The following is a 12,208-nucleotide window of genomic DNA, read 5'->3' as shown; positions in this document are numbered from 1 at the left end:
TTTGTCATCTGATACCCCTCAGTTGCCATGACGACACTGCCGGGCTTTGCTGCTTACCTAAACTTTGAATGGACTGTAGTGTGTGTTCAGAGTGCGTGAGCAATATTCAGTGCAGTTCTCTGCTTTTTAGAACATGTGACCTCAGAAATGCCTTTCTCTCTCTCTGCAAATTCCACACACGCATTAGCACATCTGTTATTTTAGCTAACTGATATATTTTTCTTTAGGTTGTTAATACTCACAGTCTGACACAAAGACCTAAAGGGTCCCACACTGAGCGAGAATAGCTTGGCGCTAAAAAGAATTATGATGATGGAAGAAAGCTGAGGCGCTGCAGAGCGCCAGTGTAGATCTGCCCATGTTTGGACACAAACACACAATTTGTGTGTGTGTGTGTTAATGGGCTTGCACATTTCTAGATCTTATGATGTCCTTTTATTTTCTGCCTCATTGCCCCTTACTGTTTAAGTTTTGGTCTTTTCACGCACATGCACACATTTTTTTGGCGCTTGTTTTTGCAAGGGAACAAGTTAACTGTGCAAAGGCGTAAACACATCCAAACAACTTGATTTTTGAAGACAGAACAAAACCCATTTGCACTGCTCTCAAGCAGGGCTACAGTTCTCCATTGAAGGAAAGCTTTTCTGTGTGTGTGTATTTTGCGAGTGTGGCAGTTAAACACTGGGTGGTCCAAGCTTGAATGTTGTAAGCGCTTCTTTTCCTCATAAAACCACAGATGCTTGAAAAAAAAATGGATACTTTTCTCAAATTCTGCTAAACCTGGTGTTATGGTTAGACAATGTAATTGTTTTAAATGCCTCTTTAGTGTCAAGATGGAGTCAAACGGGTTCTTCTGATCTTTTAGACTTTTTTATCTGATACTTCTTTAAGTTCAGCTACAGGAACTTAGTTGGGATCTGGGTAAAATCTCCAAACAGTTACACTTTTCTTTAAATAGGTTTTTTGGGTGGGTGGGCCCTTTTGAGGGTAAACCAGATTGTTTTGAGGTTGGTTCAATTTTCCAAGACCCTAGTCTAAGAAAGCTTCCTGTTTGTTTTGGATCTAATAAATAGTTTGTGGAAGTGTGCACTTATGTACAGTACCTGTGTTAGTGAGCTGACTCTTTTTCTTGGCATATACTTCCAGTTGTGGATCATTATGGCTTAAGTCTGGTCTGCCAAGAGCGTCATTGATTATTAGCAGCAGTTCAGGCACGCTCAAGCTTTCTCTCTTCAAGATCTCCGTCTTTCATTCTTTGTCCTGTTGTCTCTTTTCTTTCCTTTGTTCAGACCCAAAAGGAGTTTGTAAATGCTGTTCAACTTGTGGATTAACTATTCATCCACAGCTTTTATAAATTGAAATCTTTTTTTTTTGCCTATTTGTTTTTGTACATATAATCTTTATATCTCATGTATCTCTCCTTCCAGACTATCTGAAGTTTAGCAGTGACTACAGTCATGCAGTGGTGAGGGGTACGAATAGTGCTAGGGGCATGAGATCAGCCTCTGAGCTGCGGGACTTGATGGATACCCTGCAGCGGAAGAAAGTTGCCCTGGAAAACAGTCTAAGGGCAAATGGGAATGCTAATCCCTCCTACTTCAGCGTGACACAGGTCAGCCATCAATTAGTTCTACTAAAATGGAATTTTTTTTTCCCTGCAAACTTTTAAGGACTTGTGAATGCTAAACATGACTATCTAGTCACTTTTAATATGACCTTGACTACATCTGCTGTAATAAAGTTTTTACTGTTTTTTTTCTTTCAGTCTCCCCCCACCACACCTGTGTCCAGTCCATCTACGTCTTTGAATTCTTATCAAGAGCAGACAAGGTCTTTTTATAGTTCTGAACGTCCACCTATTTCTTTGAAATCTGGCTCCTCTCTCCCCCCTGGTCGGCGGTCCGACCCTTCGTTTTCTCACGCCTCCCGCTCCTCAGTTGGGCGCAGTCAGGACAGCGGCAGCCTCAGTGACGGACGACGACTGCACAACCAGGGTTCATCCCCTCTACTGTCTGCTTGGAATGGTGGAGGCTCCACCTCTTCAGTTACCAGTAGTGATAGTTTCCTTCTCACGTATCCTGCCTCTTCCTCTTCACCCTGCGCACCATCGCCGGGGGGTGCAATAAGCATGCCATCAAGCCCCCGTCTAGGCCGTCGCACCTGTGGAAACCAAGAGCCATTGTCCAGCAACCGAACCAGGAAATACTCGGCAGGTTCACTGAATGGTATGATGACAGGGGGGCATAGCCGTTCGCTGCCTCGCCTTTGTCCCTCCCCATCTCCCAGAGGTGACAACAATGGAGCGCTGACTTTGTCAACACTTCCTCCACGGCGATTTGACAGTGCCAGTGGTTATAAATTTAGTAAGGACTTGTACAGCTATGGTCAAAGTGCCAACAATGAACTCAGCCATAACTCCAGTGGTTCCAGCCAACAAACCTCCAGCAGGAATCAAATGCAGACCTCATCTCAGGGTGAAGGTGTTGTCTCCATTTCTCTCTCTTCTCCAAAAAGTTCTTGCTCCACCTGTCCGACCATCTACCCCACTAATGCCCCACCAGATGTGACGATTCCATCCAAACCAGGAGGCTCTTCCTCTCCCCGCATTGCCAAAAAGCTCAGCCTGACCTCCACCAGCTCCATCAGCTCAACAAGCTCCACCCCTCCAGAAGCAGAGCGTGTGGCGAGCCACGGAGCCCTAACTGGAAAGGAGACATACTTGGGAGAGAGGGAAAGACACGGGACAGAACACACCTTTGCCCCAGGGATGGGACTCGGAGACAGAAGGTCCTCATTTGGGAAGGCGGGGGTTGAACCAGGGTTTGGTCTCGGTGAGAGGAGGCAGTCATTCGGAAAAGCCGGGGTGGCTCCCCCGGGGGGATTCAGGGAAAGAAGAGGGAGTATAAGCTCACTGAGTGGAAAGGAAGAGTTGACAGATTACCACCAACGGCAAAAAGAAGAAAGACTTCGTGAACAGGAGGTAGAGAGACTGGTAAGTTTCATGTTTTAACTGTATCAAACTGTTGTGGTTTAGTTTGAATTAAAGCAGGTAGATTAACCATTCATAGACACACACTACATTCTACATTATACAAATCTTTGACATTCTTTGAATTATTGTAGTTCTCCAAACCATTTATCCAAATAATGTAATTCCAACGGATTCTAAAGCGGTACCGGCGCAAAGTAGCTTTTCTCCGCTTTAGAATCCGTTGGAATTAGGTTAATTGCGGTCGGCGAGTTGCAGTACCTCAAAGATTCAATAATCGATCCATAAAAGTAGAGATTGATCTAACGCAGAATGCTCCAGTCCGCTAGCTTGATGCTAACGTTTAATAGGATTTCCCATTGGATGGCTAATGCTAACGCTTGGTTGACCTAAACAGATATTGATGACTAAATAAACATCGTTGTATGCTCACAGACATGAATTTTCCAAACTCTTTTTGGGAAGTATTTTTTAAAGCAACCATTTGTGGGATAAAACATTTTTTTTCTCATACTTTCTTCTTCTTCTGGAATAAGGTGTAATGCTATAGCGCAATCGCCACCTAGTGGCCAAACTGATACGTCTTCCAGGAGATGCAGAACAATTGTTGGAACTTCCCCGAGAATCCATGTAACACTGTATGCTATTAAAAATCTCATTATAATTTCACTAATACATTTTATATATAATAAATATGAACATTTTCAAAACATATATAGATTATTAATATATTTCTAAACAAATGTGTAGTTCAAAATTTTATTGAACCAAATTGAATTGAGTGGATCGAAAAAAATCGGAATCAAATCAATCCAGGCTCTGGTGAATTTTAGCGATTTTGGAAATTATTTGGCAATTCCCAGCTCTAGTTATTTAGGTGTCACCGGCGACATCACCAGTTTTAGGGGTTGAAAAGGTTAAATATATATATATAAGTGATTTACTTAAATTCCTGCTCGACACATCAAAGCTACACAAGCTTAAATATTAAACCACTTTAAAAGTTGCTGCAGAAGTATGAGAATTGCATTGTTTGCTGTTAAAAAATACTGATATATTTTTTTTCTAGTGGAGAAACATGTGGAAGAAAAACAGTTCAAGAATGTCTCCCTTTACAATAACATTCCTTTTGGCCTCAAGCGTACTCTCTAAGGGAGTCTAACACATCCACACACAGTGAGGTTCACCACTCAACAGATGATTATAGTAGTTATTCTATACTAACAGGACTATTCTTAGCCTGGTGCTTGGATTGTGCCTGTGTGTGCATGTGTGTGTCAGTCCTCCGATGGTCCGCCCAGCGCGGTTTTCACCGCTGCAGAGCCGCAAAACACATCAGTAGGTTGTGGCCAGAAAAATGTAGATTACAGAGTTGTTCTGTAGCAGGTGGATAAACACACCGGTGCACTGCGCACAAGAACATCACAAGATAACTGACCGACAGCCCCTAAAATGCACCAGAAGCATCTGCTTGTGTCAAAACATCAGCCCTTTTCATCTTATTTTTTTTTTAAATTATGTTTAAATGCTGGTATTTCTTAATATACATTTTTTATCACTCATTCTAACATGTACAATAACCCAACTTCAGCAGTTCTGCCTACAATTACGAGTGTTTTCAGAAACCAATGGGGAAAGATCAATTGCTGAAGTTATAAAATACCACAAAAAAGTGCCCTCTTATTAAACATAGCTATTAATTAGCAAAGCATTCCACAGTTTACACATAAACCAAAGTTTAGACACTCCAAACAAACAACTCCTTAGTGTGCTATTATAAAAAGCTTAAAGTGTAATGTTGCAGCTAAAACAATTTCATGGTCAAAGTTTTAAATGTTCCAAATAAAACATGTTGACTTAACTGTAAGGGGTTAATCTCATCAAATGCTACAGCTACGCCACCTGCTGGTTTTGCTTGATAGCTGCCTTTTTTTTTTTTTTTTTAAGACTTTGGTGCTGCAGCTAGTTTAAAGTTGAGGGGTTGCCCACCATCATTTTAAGACACTAAAATATATTCTTAATGTGTGATGTTGAAATGTTGAAACACACTAAAAGTCTGATTGGGAAAGAAAAACAAAAAAATCAAATATTTTAACCCTCTCTCTTGCTACTTCTTCTCTTACCTTTTACACAACTACTAATAAATGCAGCAGCTCTCCTGTGATTCTTTATTGGATTAATTGAGAAGACAAAATGAATGAATGATGATTCGTCCTTTCTCTTTCACTGTCCATCTGTCAGTCTCTGTTTTTTTTTTTATCCTGTTGAAACTCCACTGAGGCTTTTTCTATTAAAATAGAACAAGGTGACAAACTAACACAAGCTTGTGTCACTTCTAGATTCATATTACATATCGACAATGGAAAGTATTTTATGAACTTTAGTTTATATTTAGGAAAATTGAGCATTCAACTATAATAACATTTGTATTAGAGGAATTATACTTTCAATAATCATGGTAGTTTTAGCTACAAGTAGGCTAGTTCAAGAGGATTTTTTTTCTTTTTTCATATTGTTTGAAGTTTCTTTGATAAAGTAGCAGATAAAGCGTTCAGTCGAAACCTCCTCATGTTCCTTCCTGGGAGTATAAATCCACAAAAAATGTCCTGTTTCCAAAGGGGCATTCATTGCACACGGTGGCGTTCCTGTGATTAAAGCAGTAGCTTGCTCTAATGCACACTTTTAATCACAGTTGACAGCTGCCCTCTTCCTCATTAGCTTACTTTCCCTCTCCCTTGTTTCTAATATTACACACATACACTTGCTCACATATACTTCACAGTGATGTTTCCACGAGGGGTCATTTTGTCTCTCGTCAGCTTCCGTAGAACCCCCACATATAGCTATGCTCGATGACTGTTGGAAGAGGAGTCCTGCTGTGGTTACTGTCAGTAAGAGGAGACATTCCCCCTTAAAGTAGCGATTTATTAGTTCAAATTGTTCTGTTAATTATAGCCATGTTACAGTGATAGATTCAAGTACTTATTAGAGGTTTTTCACACATGCAATGCTTCCACAGGTAATTTTTTTGTTGTTTTGTTGATGAACTTTTGCATGATCTTGTTTGATAAGCAGGTTTTCAAAAACATCTTGACAACTCATGCAGCTACTGCCTCTAACAAGTCTGTGTCTCTGTTTCCATCAGGAGAGGCAGCGACTGGAAACCATCCTGTCTCTTTGTTCCGAGATCGGCCAAGCTGAAAGGAATGGGAGTGGACCTGCTCCGAATTCCGCTTCAGCTGTCGCAGATTTACAGAAGATCAACCAGGAGCTTGAGAAACTCAAACTGAACGATGACGACGACGACGACACACCTTCTGTGTTTTCAGACTTTTCAGCCATCAATGGCTCCGAGGGGACGGGTAACTTGACCTCCCCTGGATCCGAAAATGGTTTCTATGATGATGCTTTCAAGGTACAGCAGAGGAGCAGCGGTGCACACAGAGACTACAGGGCTGAATCACCTCCCGTCAGCCTTAGAGCCTTCGCTCCTTTACCTGCTCCACGTACAAAAAAGACCAGTAAGGTATGACGCCCAAACCTGTGACTGGAGATCTCTTTGTGTAGATCTCTTCTTTTTGATGCTCATGTTTTGTCTAAATTCCTATTGTACCCACCATCTACAACCACGAATGATGAGTAAGCTCAAGAAGACTCTTTCCAATGTTACTCACCTTTGAGTTAATGTGAGGAAAGGAAACAACTGTTGGTATGGGAAGGGTTTATGCCTCTCATTCTCTTTGGAAAGCCTGAGCCGTAAGGATCTCTCGTCTTAATACTTGGGAACGTATTGGTGTCCTTTACACACAGATGGGAGATATTTTCAGCTCATTTATTAGATTTGAACCAGTGGTACATTTAGAATTGACAGCTGGTGCTTGTATGTGCAGCCATATGAGGGCTTGTATGTTTTGTTGTAGAACATAAAACATAATTGAATTGTGATTACAGGCTTGAAATGTGAATATGAGTACCCAAACATTGGAAATTGAACCTGAAACTCAATTTTAAGAATAGGTAAAATTCTAACATTGTTTTATGTTGTTACCAGGCTCTAGAGAATGGTACTCACAGCCAAGAAAAAGACTTGGCATCTTCAGAGGTGGAAGTAAGGCATGTGGAGGAGGAGAGGATTCAGGTGCTAAACAATATCGAGGAGCTGGAGCAAAAAATTAAAGAGCTGGACAACCAAATGGAGGAATCTGCCCGAGAGGTAAGACTACAAGGTCACATCAGTGTTAATTAAGAACTAACATATATTTTATATACATTTTCTATTATTTTATTTTAGATGACAGTTGTAATATCAGTTTGCTGTAAAGTTGATTTAGGAATAAACTAGAAAAAAGGTGCATTATGAATTCCTATGTGTATATTTTTCTGTCTTTTTTTTTTAAGGTGGAGGTTGAACAAGCGCTGGTTGAGGCTGAGCAGGAGTCAGAAGAAGCTGCTCTACATCAAGAAAAAGTAGCTTTAGAGGGACTCCACAACAAGATGGAAGATTTAGAGACAAATTCCAAGCAGGAAAAAGAAAAGGTATTAAAGTTATTTTTTTCACTTGAAAATAAAAAAAATACTTGTATTTCATACTGATAGTTATCTTTACACCTGGATACACAGCATCTGCAGATCATTTTTATTTTTTAATGTCTTTAGATGCTTAAAATTATTCTAGTAACCAATTAGGTAAGGAAAACAGAGCATCATTAATCTCCAAAAAACATATTTTAAATGTTCTCCTTAAAATATGAACTCATGGAATATGGAGTTAATGCTATTAGTCTTGCTATTGTGTACATCTCCAGTCTAATCCCCTGTGTTAAAAACAAAAGTCATCTGGAACATTCATTCTTAGATGAACTAAATATGCAACTTTGTGCAATTAAGCTAAAACCGGATGGATGGAATAGTTGCATTTTGCTGATCTACAACACTTGTTGAAATGTTAGCATTATGTGAAAAGACAAGAAAAATTCCTAACTTCTTTTTAAATCTTGTCCAGATAAGTCAAATTTCAAACATTTTATACGAATTGTATTATGTGCTCAACACAAAACTCCAGATGTTTGTTCTTTCCTACATAAATCAGTGTTCAGGACAGTTCCCGGTATTTTTAGAGGTGGAAGTCACAGCAGATTACCTCCAGGTCACACTGTGCAAATTTTCACAGTAAAATAACAAAAAAAGTCAATGAGCTACATCCCAGACCCCACAGGCCTCCCCGAGTGTGTTAAATATTTAAGATGAAAACGCAATAATTACCTTGGAACTTTTTTTTCCAGTTGAAAACATTTTTTAGTTCAAAATGACGGAGAGGCTTGACCAGGATTTTCAGTGATATTAAGAAAAAAACTCAAAAGCAATCAGGAGAAAATACACTTTAACTGACAAGACAAAAGTTGTTTGCATCATAACATTGCATCAAAAGCACTAAAGATTAACTGATGAATGCTGCTCGACACTGCCCAAACCAAACACCAGATCATTTTATGTTGGGGCATTTGAGCGGCAGTTAAAGCTAATTAGCTAATGAACAATATGCAACAGCAACAAAAAAAACACAAAAATGACCAGTTTTTAAATTCCCAACTCAAAGTCCAGATCTAATTAGGTCTTAAAAACATGCCAGTGAAGTCATTTTTTTCTAATAATGAAAAGTTATTGATCCTCATACTAATATTCTTTTCCGAGCGTTTCTTTTCTCCCAACAAATAAAAACATTCAACTCAAATCGTTTAGGAAACCTCACTTCTTACAACCTGGAGACTTTAATGTATCCACGCGTCACATGACTAACCAGGAGGTGTTAATCCTTCCCACACTCTCTCTGGTCCAAATATACATCTGCCCAGGGAGCTTCAGTCACCAACCCCCTCTGACACACTAGTATAAGACAACCCCGGATGGAGGCCAGCAGTTCTGTGTGTTGATTTTTTATTGGTAAAACTTTAAAGTGAGTAAACAAGACTTTGTGAGCACGTTCTTCAGTTGTTGGATTCTTGGCTTGAATGTTTTCGAAGAATTCTGATGCAGATGATAAAATCCCATCATGGTTCTGAGAGGGAAAGAGAGATATACCGATAGAAAAACAAGAAGCACCAGTGTTTGCTTTAATGCTGCTGTCCAGAAGCGGGTAAAGTTGAGTGCTTGTGCAGACTTCATGCCTGTGTGTGTTGTTTTTAGAAAGATCCATCGAGTCATTTCATGTTGCGTCTTAATTCCCACCCATTCCTTAAACCATTTTCACAAACCCTTGACGAGAGGCGAGTCATTACTGCATTGTTTATCCTGTGTCCACCTCACCTCCTCAGTTCCAGTAACCAGTTCTCCATTCCTCCCACCAGATTTTATTTCCTTCCCCTCTCCCCCTTTCCCTCAGGGTAGCCCGACTGACTCGATCACCGTAGCAACTAACTGTGACACCTCAGTCCTCACTAACTCCGCATCCTTTCTGTCCCGTGTGTGTGCGTGGTTGTCTCTGCATATTTTTTGTATGTACACAAAACAATTGTGTACATGTGTCGTGGTGTGGACATCTATGTGCGCGTGCAAGGCGTGCGAGTTGCTGCAGGCAGAAAGGGGCAGAATAGAGAGGTTGGCTCAGATTGTATGTGAGCAGCGCTCTCAGCTGGACAGCTGCCCTGAAGCCACCAAGGAGCCCCTGCAGGAGCAGCTAGCCAGGGTCAGTACACACACTCACACACATGCACACACATGCACACAGCCAGGAGACTTACAGCAGTTTTTTTTATTTCGTCTTTATGTATGGTTAAGATCTGCTCTGATTGACAGGGAAACTTTGGACTTTTATTATAATTAAAACATAATTTTGGGATTTTTGCATTGACTTTCTTTCATTTTAGTAATCACTGCTTCCTTAAACAAAAAGTTAGACATTCAGGTGAACCTTGAAGATGTTCAAATCTAATTCTGTTTTTTTTTTAAAAGCTAAAAAAAAACTTTTGTTTAAAAAATTATATGAATTATTAATGATTGACTAGTGGTTATGAATGAATAAAAATGTTTTCTTCTCCCTGGGTGAATAAAGTCACATTTTCATTTATAATATTTCTCTGATAGTTGTTTTACAACTTAAAAAAATCAGATTTGAATGTGAATTAATTGATTCAAACTAAGTATATACAGTCATTTATAGTAAAATGCTTAAAAATAATCTTAAAGTTTGACTTGAAACAAGTTTAGGTCTCATCTAATATGTAAACGCCCTCCTATATACTGGTAATACATATTTTTACTTTGGAAAAAAATCTGAACAAAAGTTGTTTGCTTCTTAGTAGCTCTCACATCAAAAATCCCACAGGCTGCAAAAAGCCGTGGTTACAGCCGAGGTGTGAGCAGAACTCTGCCAGCAGAGAGAGAACGTTTGTGTTTTGAACTTGCATGTGAAAATGCACACCTCTTCTGTGGAATCTTTCCCCCTATAGCTTTCCCACAGTCTCCTTCTCCTGCTGTCTGAACTGCACTGGTTTTCATGTTTACACATCACTCCATCAAAAGAGAGAGAATAAAGCATTTTAATGTTGGGCCTAAGAACTGTTCTTAATATTCACTGTTGTCCTGACCTGGTGTTTGGAGTTTCACTCTTTGGGATTCAAACATGACCGTCTGTGTGAGCAGTGAAGAATGCACTGTTTTGTGTTATCTATGGTGATGGACTAAAACAATGCATGTTTATTCCTACAGTGGTTATAGATGGAGGACTGCATGATGGTGTGGGTGAGAAATAACAGAAGTGGGTTTCCCTCTGTGTTGGTCTGTGTTGGGATGATACACATGCTTGCATATTTCTGTTTTTGTCAAAAACGTCTCTGAGTTTGGAATGAAATCATAACTGGCATGAGTATTGTTGTACAGTCACACTAGGGATGAACTCATCTGTTACAAAAACTAAAGATTATTTTAGAAATTTCAGAAAAAAACATGTTTTATTTCTGCATGACTAAGAACTTTTCACTCAAGTAAAGGTTTTAAAATAATATAATTAGAGGGAAAATGTGTAACTTCTTAAAAATATCTTATGTAGATTAAATGAAATGGTTGAGAATTTTTTATTTAGCACATCAGAAAATACTCAAAATAATCTCTAAACATCTATAAACACATATTAATCCATTTTAATGATAAAGTATATTTTTGAGGAAAAGCTAGTAAAAAATATTGGAGGTTCTACTTTTTAAATATATATACCACTTAAACTAAGTTATTTGTTCTGAAATCATGAAGCTTTTTGTCATGTTTATTTAAAAATACATTTAATTTTTTGGACAACGAAGGAATGAGTTTTTAATGCATTTTTTCATTTCAGTTTTTGCATTTTTTTTATTGTTTTTAAGGATTGTGAAGTGCTTGACACTGAAACAAAGCGTTTTGAGGACCTGGAGTTTCAGCATCTTGAAAAGGAGAGTAGGCAGGACGAGGAGAAAGAAACACACATCCAACAGCTTCTCAAGGAGATTGCAGACTACCAGCGCAGCTCTGTTACTCGCAAGGTAACAAAAAAAACAAGCTCAATTTTTATGTTCCATACTATTTGTTTTTAATTCATTTTATTTGCTGATTTTTCTTTTTAGTAGAATCACATTATTTAATATCATAAAACTGACTTGTCTTTCAGGAACGACTGTTAACTCTGAAGAAGCAGGCTGCACAGATTACCCAGCAGGCTCAGCGAGAGAAGGAGAGCTTTATAAAGGAGAGGAGCAACCTTGAATCTATGCTGCAAAGAGTATGTTCATTTTTCATCACCACTTTTAAATTCAAGTTTAGTTCTACTTTTCACCTATTTTTTTTTATTCTAATATACATATATTTTTTGGTCCGTTAGGAGAAAGAAAACCTGGTGTCACTTGAACGAAAGTATGCTGACCTCACTGGGGGCCGAAGCTTCTCTCTGAGAGAGGTGGGTTTGATTGACAAGTTAACAGGTTTTTCCTTTTCTTTGTGCCCCTTAGGTCAGTTTCATTTAGATTTACTTTCATTGATTTCATTGTCTACTCAATAGGAAACAGCTTATATGGGTGAAATGTGTCAGTTCCTGTTTTCTTCTGTTTATCTCAAGAACACGGAGGTATTTCATAGCTTGGAGTTGGATTTGCCTCTATGTTTTCCAATTATAAAGCCAAGCTTTTTAAAACAACTTACATATTTCAGTTTTGGCTTTCTGCTTGCATATTGATAACTTTTAATTCCCATTCCTTG

At 38.9% G+C, this 12,208-nt stretch overlaps 1 protein-coding gene across 5 annotated transcripts in view; it reads left to right on the top strand.

The window, feature by feature from the left end:
• phldb2b (pleckstrin homology-like domain, family B, member 2b) overlaps positions 1-12,208 on the top strand; it is a 35,737-nt gene that overhangs the window by 15,764 nt on the left and 7,765 nt on the right. For 4 of the 5 annotated variants that reach the window (XM_024280023.2, XM_024280025.2, XM_024280026.2 and 1 more), the window contains 9 exons: positions 1,428-1,612; positions 1,766-2,992; positions 6,135-6,515; positions 7,041-7,202; positions 7,388-7,525; positions 9,543-9,671; positions 11,344-11,499; positions 11,625-11,735; positions 11,835-11,909. In XM_024280023.2, coding sequence (XP_024135791.1) covers positions 1,428-1,612; positions 1,766-2,992; positions 6,135-6,515; positions 7,041-7,202; positions 7,388-7,525; positions 9,543-9,671; positions 11,344-11,499; positions 11,625-11,735; positions 11,835-11,909 — 2,564 coding nt within the window. The remainder of the gene's footprint in view (positions 1-1,427; positions 1,613-1,765; positions 2,993-6,134; positions 6,516-7,040; positions 7,203-7,387; positions 7,526-9,542; positions 9,672-11,343; positions 11,500-11,624; positions 11,736-11,834; positions 11,910-12,208) is intronic. The other variant, XM_024280024.2, reaches the window with a different exon arrangement.

Source organism: Oryzias melastigma, linkage group LG20 (assembly GCF_002922805.2).
Source record: "Oryzias melastigma strain HK-1 linkage group LG20, ASM292280v2, whole genome shotgun sequence".
Classification (NCBI taxonomy): Eukaryota; Metazoa; Chordata; class Actinopteri; order Beloniformes; family Adrianichthyidae; genus Oryzias; species Oryzias melastigma.
Note: the sequence above shows the minus strand (reverse complement) of the source record. Positions and strands in the feature narration are given on the sequence as shown.